The sequence below is a fragment of the Capsaspora owczarzaki genome (assembly GCF_000151315.2).
Source record: "Capsaspora owczarzaki ATCC 30864 unplaced genomic scaffold supercont2.4, whole genome shotgun sequence".
Taxonomy (NCBI): domain Eukaryota; class Filasterea; order Ministeriida; family Capsasporidae; genus Capsaspora; species Capsaspora owczarzaki.
In genome coordinates, this window is record NW_011887295.1 from 522001 (window position 1) to 534245 (window position 12245).

The window sequence follows — 12245 nt, forward strand, 5'->3', positions numbered from 1 at the left end:
TTTCTGGAAGAAAAGAACAATTGTGTATTACTCTTCATCTACGACTTGCAGCTGACTCTTTATGTACGCCGTTTTGGGGATGCCTCGAATAGCATACATTGGTCTGGCTCAAAGAATCTCCTTTTCAATTGTTCTCACCTTGTTTTCCCATCTCATGTCGTGGGTTCGGAAAGTTTCATTGGACTTCTTTCCTTTTGCTGTCCACAGGTGCATCCAAGGCCACACACGCACCTTGTCTCCTTCATCGAGCAACATACAAGACTCGCCAGGAGTGCATCTGCTGAAGGAAAGCAAAGCGTTGGTCTAAAATCGATGGAAACATCCCGTAGGAAAAGGAAAAGAAAATGCCCAGTCAAGAATCTCCATTGCCCTGCTGCTTGTGTTGCTTTGGTTTGATGCGTTGTTTGGTTGATCGAAATGAACAACACAAAATGGACAGAAAACGATTTGAAGATTGAAGACAACAACAATTGACCCCAAAACACTCAAAGCAAAAAGAGGGGGAAAACAAAGAAGAAAAGATACGAGATCGGTTACAGCGCTTTTGAAGGCCCCCCGTTTTTTTGTTTTGTTTTGTGGGTTGTGACACAAACAAACGAGGGGGGTATGGTGGGAGCCTGTTGGCTTAGAACAGCAGGTCCTGGTCTTGTTGCGATACGATATCCTGGCCCGCATGCGCTTCTGGCGTGATGAACGGGTTGCTCATCATGCCAGTGTCCGCAGCGCTAGTGTCTGCAGGGGCGTCGGTCTCGAAGGGATTTGTTGGTGCAGTGGCGGCCTCGCGGAGGGCTTCTGGAATATCGTAGTTTGGAGCAGGAGCAGCAGCGGCGGCGGCGGCCTTGTCGCCCTTCTTGCCCTTGGCGGGCTTGGCGGGAGCTGGTGCGCCGGCGCTGGATTGGGCGAAGGCGGCCTCAGCAGCCTGGTCTTCGGCAAGCTTGGTGGCGGCGTTGGCCAGGGCGGCCTTGGCCTCGGAGGCAGCGCGGCTGGCCTTTTTTCTTCTTTTTGGATCTTCTTGAGACGGAAGAACTCTTCACGATCCATCTCGTCCAACTCGGAGTTGATGTACGAGATGGTGTTTTCGATGCGGGGGATGATGACGTGCTCGATGGCGTTCACACGGCGGTTTGTGATCTTGATGACCTCGTCGAGGGTGATGAAGGTTGTCTGGAGCGAGGCAATCTCAACGAGAAGCTTGATGGCTTCAATGTAGTTGAGGCGGGTGCGGGCAATGTGCTGGCCACCCTTGCTCAGACCGGCGAGCTCAAAGGTCGAGCCGACGCTGTCCATGTACTGCTCAAACACCGGGAGCTTGACACCGGCAACGTTGTCCGTCTTGGTGCGGACGCGGACCTTGGCCACCTTGGCGCTCTCAATCACGCCATGGCTAAAGTCGCCGGCGACGAACTTGGCCTCCGCCAGCGAGAACGAAGCGAGGCGCATCACCTCGCCCATCGACTCCTTGCTTCGGATGATGGCGCCGAGAATCGAGCGGAAGCGCAGCGACAGCGCGTCGGCCTTCTTCTTGAGCAGCGAGTGACCCTTCTGAGCGCCTTTCAAGCGGTTCTTCATGGTCGTCAGCGCCCTAACGTGTTCAAAGAATGGTTTGGATGAGCAGTTGGCAAAAAAAGGAAAAAAAAGGAAGGGGTTTGCATTTGGGGATGAGCACAAGACGACGCGAGATCATAAACGAAAGCGCAATGGAAAGTCAGCAAAAAAAAAAAAAAAAAAAAAAAAAAAAAAAAAAAAAAAAAAAAAAAAGCACGAGTGTAGTGTTTTTTCCCCTTCAACTTTTTTTTTTTTTTTTTTTTTCGCCTTCCACACGAGGCCGCACATGCGCGACAGAGTCGAGTGCAGCGCCATCGGCTTTCCTCCCCTCGACTCCTGGTGACCAGCGTTGCAGCATGAGGACTTGAGGGCAAAGGCGAGGAGCCGAACGCAGCGGCCAGGGCGGGAGTGATCGCCATCCCAGCAAGAAAAACAAGTTGGTGAAAAAAACCAGGTTGCGATGCTGGTCTGTGCGCTGGGGTCGACGTGAGTGGCATCGCGAGAAGCGCACCCGGCGGAAATCGTGGAGATGGGGTTGAAGAGGCTGTCAAGGTGGGGGGGGGCAGGAGGTTGCCCCACTTCCGAAGAACAGCCGACAGCAAGCGCAAGAAAAAAAGAAAAAAAAAAGCAGGTGACAAAATCGGGGGAAAACGATTAAAGTAGCAGGAAACACTAACAAAAAGCAATCCAGCTGCTACCCTCTTGCTACCCTCTTGCTACCCCTCCATTTACACAGTAGTGACCTCTCCCTGCGCTCCTCCTGCGCGCTTGCTTGCTGCCACGACTGTGAACTACGGCATCACAAGTGTACACGCGCAACGGAATACACAAGCTCAAAGCAAACCTACATGCGCGTTGGGAAGATGGGAATACGATCCTTGCCAGACATCTTTGTGAATGCAACAGAAAAAAAAAAAGAAGAAAAAAGTGGAGTAGCCTTGTCCCAACGACGTAGATTCGATTGGGTACAACAATAGAGAAATCCACAAAGAGTACATGCACCAAATTCAATTGAGATCAGAGTGATCAGGGAAGGGGGAACGGGGAGGCGGGGGGGGGGGAAACAAATGCGCAGCGAAGCAAAGTCTCGCTGAGAACGCATGCGAATCTTCCCATTTCTGAGCTTCTGAGCTTCTTCGCTTGCCAGCACCAAGCAATTCGTGGACGCTTTCTTCATTCCCAAACGTTTACTTGGCCTTCGATCTGCGAGGATGCCCAATGCTCATGCTGGATGCCAGCGCAAAGTCAGCAAAGTCACGAATCCTCAGTCGATTTTTTTTTTCCTCGTGCTTTTCTCCTTGAATCTTGAATGAGCGACGACGAGAACGAACAGCGCGCGACATCGGCGATCGAGTCTGCTGCTGTTGACGATGCTGTCGATGCTGCTGCTGGCACGGTGACCGAGGTCGCGGCTGGCGACGAGACACCCGGCGGCGTGCGTGTCAGCGAGGCGAGTGGAGCGGCAGAAGAGCGCGTGGACGGCGACCAACTGGGCGCCAACGCAGCACCAGCAACAGCGCAGCCGGAAGCAGCCCCGGCTCAGCTGCGACAGCGCCGCGGTGCCCCGTCTGCCAGTGCTGCTGCCACTAGCGAGACCAGCGAGACCAGCGCAGGCAGCAGCCAGGACAAGGATGGCGACTCGGATGATGGGTTTGAGCTCCTCCCTGCTCCTGACGCCAAGCAGCAGCAGCCTCCGCAGCAGCCTCCGCAGCAGAAGCAGCAGAAGCAAGCTACCGTGTCTGCTACTGCCACTGCCACTGCCACTGTGACCCCGGCGGCAGCTTCGTCGAGCACCGACTCGTCTGCGTCGCCGCCCAAGAAGCGCTCCGTCACCATTTCCGAGCAAGGCCGTCGCGGCAAGACTCCCGCTGGCAAAGGTGAGCAACAAAGCCAAAGCAGCAACTACTTCAGACCACTCTCTACGATGCCCAACACCCAGAATAGCTGTGCTCAACACAAAGGCGGACGGACACTCGTTCAAATAAGCTGGGGACTAACATGTTTCGATTGGTTCGATTTTTTTTTGGGTTGGTGTGGTTTTGGCAGAATTCTTTGTGCCAACCACGCACGACCTGCTGCGCAACTTGAGCAACTTTTCCAAGTTCAACGTGTTCGACCTGTGCAACATTGGCACGAATGCCTTTTTCATCTTCCTGTTCTTCTTCTCGAGCCTTCCTGCATGGGTATGCGTGACGTGACGTTGCCCATGCGAATTTTGTTGCGTGGTGGAATTTTTGGCCGACTGACTCTCGGGTGCATCATTCCTCGTGGATTGACATTGCATCACACAGCTCTACGTCTTCTTCTTCTTCTTCTGGCGCCTTGGGTATGACGCTGGCCTGGGTGCGTTGCTGCACTACCAATCCAACGGCAAGCATGTCGTAAACTATGTCCAGAAGCTGCTCAACCAGCCTGCTCCTCGCGCCTTCATCAAGGCTCAGCTCACACGCAAGATGGGCGACGACTACAACTTTGAGGTACGACGAGACAAGCGGGGGGGGCGGTTTGATTGAGGCAGCTTTTCGGTCACTCATTCACTTTCGCTCAATGTAGGCTGTCCCGATCGAGTACAACGCCTGGCTCCTGTTCCGCCAGCTGGTCGACATCATTCTTGCCAACGACTTGATTTGCTATTTCTTGTTTTGCATGAAGTTTGCCGAGGCGCCGGAAAGCTTTTCCGTCTTTGTCGTCGCCCAGTACATTGTGGGCGTTGCGCTCTGTGTCGTGAACTTCTGGGTCAAGGTCGATGCTCACCGAGTTGTCAAGGACTTTGCTTGGTGTAAGTGCGTGACTGCCTGGAGGTAATTTTTTTTGGTCACTGACACTTTTGATTCGCTCGTCTCGCGCTTGCTCCGCTGCTTAGATTGGGGCGACTTTTTCTTCCTGATCGAGCAAGAGCTTACGTTTGACGGTGTTTTCCAGATGGCCCCGCATCCCATGTACAGTGTTGGGTAAGTCACACCAAAGCAAAGCCCTTTTTTTTCTTCGTCAACATTTTTGACGTTCAGCGACGAAATATCGTTTGATCTCATTCTCGTCTGGCTTTCTCCTCGTCGTCAAACAGTTACCTGTTCTTCTACGGCATGAGTCTGGTGACTCGTTCGTACATTGTCTTGTACATTAGTCTTGCGGCGCACTTTTGCCAGTTTGTCTTTCTCGCTCTCGTTGAAAATCCCCGTAAGTTTTTGTTGCCAGTCGTGTGTTCTCAACGTCGGGTCGGCTCTGTATCGACCACTACGAGCAGTTGGCTGACCAATCCACACTTGCTCTTTTTGGTTGCAGACATTGACAAGACTTACAACACCGGCGGTCCCGCCCCCGATCCAGCCCAGACTCAAATCTTGCACCAGTACTTCCGTCGTGATCTCATCGTCTTCCGCAACATGGGTTTATTTCCTGTGAGTCTTTGTTTGTCTGCCTTGTGTCGTCGGAAGCAGCGGAACACAGTCTGACCCCTCCCCCCTTTCACTTTATTTCCTGTGAGTCTTTGTTTGTCTGCCTTGTGTCGTCGGAAGCAGCGGAACACAGTCTGACCCCTCCCCCCACTTCACTTCACTTCACTTCACTTCACTTCACTTCATGACAGGCAAGCGTTTGCCTTCCGTCTCGTCCACACCGTCGGTCTTGGCCTTGTTCTTCACTTGCAGAGCAACCACAAGTTCTGGACCAACCATTTCATCTCGCGTGGCATGACCAAGGAGTTTGCCTTTGAGCAATGGAAGACGTATGTCGCCTTGTGTGTTTTGTTGGTAGTTTGGAGCTCTTTTCCTGACTCGTTCGCTCACCATAATTGACGTTCGTTCTCAACAGCATTTTCAACGGCTCCATGACCCTCACGTACGTCACTTTCCTCGTGTGCGCACTGAAAATGTACGAGCTGCCCGAGGAATGGACTTTGGGTGCCGTGTTCGCCAAGCACACTGTCGGCTTGGTACGTATCTCGCACCACGATGCCAGGTTTTCGCATTGTAACTCAACTGACGTGATGCATCTTGATGTCATTTTTGCGAACACGCAGGTCCTGGTTGCGTTGCACATCTGGGTTTCCTCGTCCATGTTTGAGGTTCTTGGTGATTTCGGATGGTACGGATCGTTGGCTGTTTGTCTTGGCGGTTTCGTTTCTGTTGCCATTCACTGTTTTTTTAATTTTGCGCATTGCCATGCACTATTTTTAGGTTTTATGGTGACTTTTTCATCGAAGAGTACCAGAAGGAGATTTACTACCACGGCATCTACCGCTTCCTCAACAATCCCGAGAAGGTTATGGGCTTTGCCGGCTTTTACGGCATTGCTCTGATCTCCAACAGCCCTGCCGTTTTTGTTCTTGCTCTTGTCTCCCAGGTGATCTGGTCCTTGTTCCTGACATACGTGGAAAAGTAATGCCTTGCTCTGCTTGGAAACTGCCGTGTCGTTCTTGTTGTTGTTTGTTTTGTGTGTTGTTTGGAGCCAACTGACTTGTGATGCATTTGCCTGCTGCTGCCTTTTGATTGCAATCAGCCCTCACATGCGCAAGTTGTACGGCGACAAGCTCCGTCACGAGTCTGGCCTTACTTCGGCCCTCAAGGTCAAGACCGATGAGATCAAGGTCAAGGTTGTTGATCGCGTCGAGCCCCTGATCGACAAGGTTCCCCTGCTCGCCAAACAATAGTATGTCGTCCATGCTGCTGCGTCGAGCTTTTCTTTTCATTTCGTTGATATTCACCGGTTGCCGGTTTCTTTGGTGTCTTTTGCAGCCGTCGCACCAGCAGTTTGAAGTCCATCCCCTCGACTGAAAATCTGAATTCGGCTGTTGTCACGGAAAAGGTAAGAGCGAATAACACGAAGGTGGCATTTGATTCGTTCCCGAGCTTCCGAACACTCACTTCCCTTTCCCTTTTGGTAGCTTTGCGAGTTCATGGCGGAAGCCCTCGAAGTCGAAAAGATCCGCCCTACTGACAGCTTTATTGCGCATGGCGCCAACTCGGTGCGCCTGTACTACCTGCTCAACCTCGTCAACACCACCTACAAGACCGAGCTTGCTGCAGAGCATGTTGTCGAGAGCTCAACCCCTGCTGCCCTTGCTGAGCGTGTGCTTGCTGCTCGGCGGTTACTTCAGTAGTGTCATCCTGTGATGCATGACTGCATTCTAATTTGTATTCCGTTTCGAAATGCATTTCATTGTTCTTGATTTTGCTTTTCGGCTAAATCCAACAGAAGTCATAGTTCCAGCCAGTTTTAAGCGACATCGAGCCAACCACGACGCTTGAAGAACCAGAGCGCAATCGTAAGCAGCATTAGTACGATAATCCAGAACACCAAGTAGCTGTATCGCCACGTCAGCTCAGGGAGCGTCTGTAAAGCAAAAAACGAAACAATTAATTGATCAAGCCAAGTGAGCGAAAGTGCCTTTGTTGCGCCCACGGATGCATTGCGCGCGACTCACTTCAAAATTCATGCCGTAAACGCCAGTGATGAACTGAAGTGGAACAAACGTGGTTGTTACCATCGTAAGCATGTACATGACCTGTACAACCATCCAGACCCCCCCCCCACGAAAAGTGAGAACAAACAAATCGAGCCAGAGTTAGGGCGCCTGCTTTTCCCACAAACCTGATTCATTCGGAATTGCTGCTCGTTCAACAAATCGTCATTGAGGGACTTGGCCCACTGCATCATCGAGTTGGTTTGTTCTTGCAGAGTTTGAACGTGGTCTTTCAAATCTTCCATGTGCTTGCGAATATCCAGCGCGTCCGTGCCTTGCGGCAACTCTTCCAGCAAGCGATTAATCACCGAGCTAAGCGAGCTGTTACCATCAAGGCGGGCATACGCGCGCACAAACAGGTGAGAACTCTCTCATTTGTCAAAACCACACAACAGCCACCTCCATCATCGACTAGAGCTCTTACTGAAGCCAGAAAACCAAGTTGTTCAGCTCGCGATGCAAATGCTGCAACTCTTTGGCAGTGGCCAATGTCGTTTGCTTTCGACCCAGCACGAGCGTTTGAAGCTGGCGCAGTTGGTAGTGGAACGCCTTGAGAACGGGAAACACGTCGTCAACAATGCCGTCAACCATGGCATAGATCAGGAAGCGGGCGTTGTTCAGCCGAACTTTCGAGCCTGCGTAGGAAATGCGCTGCAACAGGGTATGGGTCGTAGCTGCGGGCTTTTTTTCAATGGTGATCACGGTGGAATCGGCATGGAGCAGGCAAATGTTGAGCTGGTCGGTCACCAGCTGGAGCCAATCCTTCGAGTCGTAGGACTTGAGTGTGAGGCGGGAAATGACAATGTGCATCGTCCCATCCGAGTTGATTTCGACCTTTGGCCGTTCTTTCGTATTGAGCATGTCTTCGATTTGGAGTGGGTGCAGCTTGTAGGCATTCGACACGCGGATGATGGTGCTTGCGTCGTTGCCAACCATGTTAATCCAGCGCACGGGCAGAGACTGGTGAGGCACGGTTCGCCGCAGAAAGTGACTCAGCGTGATGGTGCCTTCTTGAATGTCGTTGAGCGAGTTGGCAGAGCCCGAGGTCGGCATGGACGGGTCGGTGGCCGGCTCGTGGACTTCGCCAATGCAGTTTGGCGGGCTGGACATGGACATGCGCGGATCTGGCGAGACCCAGCGGCAAATTGCCTGCGATGGGCCATAGTCGTAGCAGAACATGTCCAGCATGACCTGGTCCTGAACCGCAACTCCGGTTGTTCGCGAGAGCAACATGACGCCAATCTCTTGCATGGCGAGGACAAATTGCTCCTGAGTCACGCTCTCCTGGCCCTTGAACATGTGCATCACCAGCTGCCGAGGCGAGCGCGCGCCAGCGCGGGCGAGCGGCTCGAGCGACGACAGGATGCGACTCAGCGCGACTTCGCCGTCCTTGTCGGCATCCAGCGCGTTGAACAGCTTGAGCAAGTGGGGCACAGACAGATCAAAGTCGGGATCAAGACCATGCTCAAGCGCGGGCTCGTGCATGACCGGCGGAAGGTCATCGGCGGACGACACTGAAACCGGAGAAGGCGGGAATGGCGTCGCTGTGGCAATGGTGCGTGAGCTCGACGGCGAGAGCAATGGCGAAGAGGCTTGAAGCGAGCTGTCTGGCACGAACAAGGGCTGCGAGTCGCCCGGTTCCGGACTCGTCGTCGTTTCGGACGGGCTGAGGGACGCGCGCGACGTCCTTCGCCGCAAAAAGCCCATCAATCCACGGCCCGTGCGGCGCTCTGGCTCGCGCTCTTGACTGCGGTCTGCAGCTCGATCCGAGTTGTCGCCGCTGTCTCCAGCGAAAAGCAGACGTGAAGCCGAGCCGGATGCTTGGACGTGGCCAAAGTTCGCCTCGGACATGCTGTGCGAGCGCGACCCAATCAAATGTCCGGTAGCGCGATGGCGCGCTTCACCAGCATGGTGCAGCAACGGCGTGGACGGATCGTCGGCAGAAGGCACCTCGCCGACCGGGCTCAACCGGCGCGTTGTTGTTGGAAACAGCAGACTCGCTTCGTGCTCGCGATCGAACGAGGCGTTAAACTGTTGGTGCAGCTGTGCCTGCGATGGCGTGTAGTACGACTCGTCGGCATCGTGCAAGTGCGGGTTTGAGACGCCGTGCAACGCACCGCTGTGATGCGGCGGGAAGAGCGACTGCGAGCGGTGAATGGCTCCGCGGTAGCTCGACACATGCCCACCACCACCAGCGGCAGCGCTTCCGACATGCTGCGTCATGTGTATGGTAGGCTCAGCGACCGACTGCGACGGCGACGCGAGGCGGTGCTGCACGGGCGACGAGGGCGACGGCTGCAGCACGCCCACATCGCCGACACCAGCATTGGGCCCTGTGGGGGTCTCGCCAGGCTGACCTGTCACACCAGAATAGTCCAGCACACCGGTCTGGTGATGCAGTGGTCGGCGTGCAGCGTGCGGGTCGCGTCGACTCTGCTGCTGCTGCTGCTGCTGCTGCTGCTGCTGCTGCTGTTGCTGCTGGAGCGCGTCGTTCTGAGCGCGGGGCGCGTTCCTCACTGTGCGCGCGACGTCGGGGTCAGGAGCAACATTGTCATCATACTCGTCGTCATCGTGCACAGTGACCACGGCGACTTCGGGGAGTTGCTCGTCGCTCAGGTTGTTGTTGGAGTTGACGATGTGCTCAGACATCAATCAGGTCAATCAGGGTCGGGCTCGGGGTCGGAGTCGATTCGGTTCGATGAAGGGGGACTGGCAAATCACGATATCACAAAGTACATGTTCAAGTATACAGGCACTGCTCGAACACAGGTTTGTCACCGATGAATGGATTGACAACCGCTCAAATGGCTACTGCTGCGTTCATCCTCTCAGTTTTTTTTTTTTGTTTTTGTTTGTTTCTTTTCCCCTCCATTCTGTATCGACCGCACCCGCAAGTTCAGATGAGTGTGCCGAGTCATCTATCCTTGCTGCATATTCCAGGTATGTAGAAATGCATCGTAGGAAACATATTCCAGGTATGTAGAATGCCCCGAAACGTGCTGTTAGGCGCGTTGACCATCCCCCCCCCAGGTCTGCAGGAGCTGCGCAGAGCTGCCCAAGATCAAGACCTGCAGTTCGTTTTGCACGCTGCAGCCCAAGGTCAAGAGCTGCAGTTCGTTCCGCGCGCTGCAGTTGCCGACTTTAGTTCCCGAATCTATGAGCAAAGCGCGCCGCACGGCATCTACCTGACCGGACCCGGCGGCGTTGGAAAGTCGTCCATTCTTTTCATGATTGCCGCGTCCGTCCTGGCGCGTGAGTGGGAGCGGCAGACGAGAGCCCGCCGTCGACGACCGCGCGACCACGGCGACGACGGCGACGGCGACGACAAGGCAGCCGGCACGTCTGCGACTTCCTCGATCGTGCAGCAGCGCTCCCCGCAGCCACGTCTCGACGTTGCAGCGGATGCGGCCGCTGTTGGCGACGCTTCAAGTCAGGGACCATTTGCTGCAGCTGCTGAGACTGCCGCCATTTCTGTCTATGCTGCGCACACCATCTCGGCATCCGTCCTAGAAGTTACGCCACCCGTGCTTGTCTTGTACATTGTCGATACGGCTGAATTGGTCGAAATGTCGCCGGAAGATGCTGCCAAACGCTTGTGCAACACGCTGGGTCGGCTCAATGCATCGCTAATGCAAGAGTTTTCCCAGCTCGCTGAAATTCTCAATGGAGATGGCACTGCACTTGGCCGCTGGGCTGCCTTTCAAGGTTTCCTTGAAGATTCCTACATCCTCCGCCTCCTCATTCTGGTGGACCAGTGGAACGCCCTCGTCGCGCGCGTGAACGACCCCGCGTTTCCCACGGACCACCCGATGCGCAGCTTCTCCACCATCGCGTCCAGCATTGGCTTCTCGTTCTTGGTCACCGCGGTCAGCTCGTCCTTTTCGGCAGTGACCACCGCACACGGAGTCTTTTGCGACGACGAAGCCATCTGTTGGCACGTGCGTGTCTTTCGCAGCGACGAAGCCCGCATCTGTCGGCACCATGTCGTCCCACTCACACTGAACGACATCTGGCGTTCGAGGCCGTCACCCGTTGAGGTCGATGATGCCACGATCGCAGAGTTGCACGAGATGACGGGCGGCATTCCACGTCTGTGCGAGTACTTTGCGGAGGCGCGGGTCACAAACCCAGCTGCGGATATCAATGGCACCTGGCAACAAAGCTGTCTTCACTTCTACCGTGAACGTCTTTTCAGCCTTCAGCGACAAACATACCGGGATCCCGAATGTGCGAGCTGGTTTCGCGGCGACTTGGCCTCCGTGCTCCTGCGTAACGCGAAAGAACCGATTCCATTCAATACCCACAGCTCCTACGAGTGGCTCAATGCGGGGCTGATGATGCGTGACGCCACGGGACACCTAGTTCCAATCAACCGTTTTATCAACGTTGCGGCCGAACTTTTCTTCCAGCAGGAAAAGCAATCGTTCTTGCGCATGCTCTACTTGGATAGAGCCACATCCTGGCGTGCTTTGGAGCTGTTTGTTCAAACAAACCTCCGTTCCGGTGGATTCGTGCTCACTGGCACAACGCTCCGAGGCGAGGTCCGACCTCCACTCGAGAGCATTTCTAGGATGAACGTCGTGATTGTCGATGAGTCGTTCGCTCGCGATCCTGCGGCCTTCCTTCAAGCTCGTCGCGCAGGAGAATCGTACCCACCCGGCACACTTTTTATTCCCGGCTGGTCGCAATACACTGTGGTGGATGCAGTCTTGTATCTTCAGCTGAGGAATCACCAGTCGCCCTGTCTGATCTTTGTGCAAGTCAGCCAGCTATTGTACGGCAACCACAGGTACAAGCTCCCAGATTTGGTTCGTGAAAAGTTTGGGTGGACCTTGACAGTTCTCGACTCGTACAAGGTTCTGTGCGGTCTTACCAACGATGCAGCCTTTGCACCGGCTGCACCAAGCTATGACATCGCTCAGGGCACGCTTCCACCCCGCATCTACTACGTTTATGTGACCGCCGATGACTCCTTGATGCGACGCGGTCAAGTCAACAGCAATCACGACGTCTTGCTCATGCGGCCGTCAAATCTCGCACAGCTGGACTCTGAGACGTGGGCGGAAATCACTCGCGGCTAATCTCGAGTGTTTCGATGTCATCCACGACACAATTCATGACTGTGTCTTTTGTCTCCTGTTTGCAGCTGTGTTGTTCATCTTCAAATTCAAAGTTTTGACCCCACCAACCATCAACCATTTTATCTGCCCTCTAAAAGCAAAACACAGCTAGTTTTTCC

At 54.3% G+C, this 12245-nt stretch overlaps 4 protein-coding genes across 4 annotated transcripts; 2 read left to right on the top strand and 2 right to left on the bottom strand.

Moving 5' to 3' along the window:
- Window positions 1–625: 625 nt before the first annotated feature.
- Window positions 626–2461, bottom strand: CAOG_02966 (vacuolar ATPase subunit D; the record flags this gene model as incomplete). Its single annotated transcript, XM_004363748.2, has 3 exons — window positions 2394–2461; window positions 1035–1582; window positions 626–1008 (listed from the first exon to the last, which is right to left on the bottom strand). The coding sequence occupies exons 1-3, from the start codon at window positions 2432–2434 to the stop codon at window positions 626–628; spliced, it is 972 nt and encodes a 323-aa protein (XP_004363805.1). The 5' UTR covers window positions 2435–2461.
- A 393-nt stretch (window positions 2462–2854) lies between these two features.
- On the top strand, window positions 2855–6643 carry CAOG_02967 (phosphatidylethanolamine N-methyltransferase; the record flags this gene model as incomplete). Its single annotated transcript, XM_004363749.2, has 14 exons — window positions 2855–3422; window positions 3592–3728; window positions 3837–4022; window positions 4099–4324; window positions 4409–4496; window positions 4610–4722; window positions 4828–4943; window positions 5193–5269; window positions 5356–5476; window positions 5564–5628; window positions 5721–5921; window positions 6043–6192; window positions 6279–6348; window positions 6428–6643. 14 exons carry the CDS (start codon window positions 2855–2857, stop codon window positions 6641–6643), a joined length of 2334 nt encoding a protein of 777 aa, XP_004363806.2.
- A 7-nt stretch (window positions 6644–6650) lies between these two features.
- On the bottom strand, window positions 6651–9714 carry CAOG_02968 (hypothetical protein). The gene is made up of 4 exons (XM_004363750.2): window positions 7431–9714; window positions 7135–7327; window positions 6968–7048; window positions 6651–6876 (listed from the first exon to the last, which is right to left on the bottom strand). The coding sequence occupies exons 1-4, from the start codon at window positions 9653–9655 to the stop codon at window positions 6760–6762; spliced, it is 2616 nt and encodes an 871-aa protein (XP_004363807.1). The 5' UTR covers window positions 9656–9714; the 3' UTR covers window positions 6651–6759.
- A 192-nt stretch (window positions 9715–9906) lies between these two features.
- On the top strand, window positions 9907–12191 carry CAOG_02969 (hypothetical protein; the record flags this gene model as incomplete). The annotated part of the gene is made up of 2 exons (XM_004363751.2): window positions 9907–9946; window positions 10037–12191. The coding sequence occupies 2 exons, from the start codon at window positions 9907–9909 to the stop codon at window positions 12085–12087; spliced, it is 2091 nt and encodes a 696-aa protein (XP_004363808.2). The 3' UTR covers window positions 12088–12191.
- Window positions 12192–12245: the final 54 nt, after the last annotated feature.

Bases quoted from the DNA above. Each gene is read 5' to 3' on its own strand.
- CAOG_02968 (XM_004363750.2), bottom strand. From the start codon at position 9,655: ATGTCTGAGCACATCGTCAACTCCAACAACAACCTGAGCGACGAGCAA. The intron at 7,049-7,134 runs GTTTGTGGGAAA...ATGGTTGTACAG, and splicing joins AGCAATTCCGAATGAATCAG to GTCATGTACATGCTTACGAT. The intron at 6,877-6,967 runs GTGAGTCGCGCG...TTTGCTTTACAG, and splicing joins TTTACGGCATGAATTTTGAA to ACGCTCCCTGAGCTGACGTG.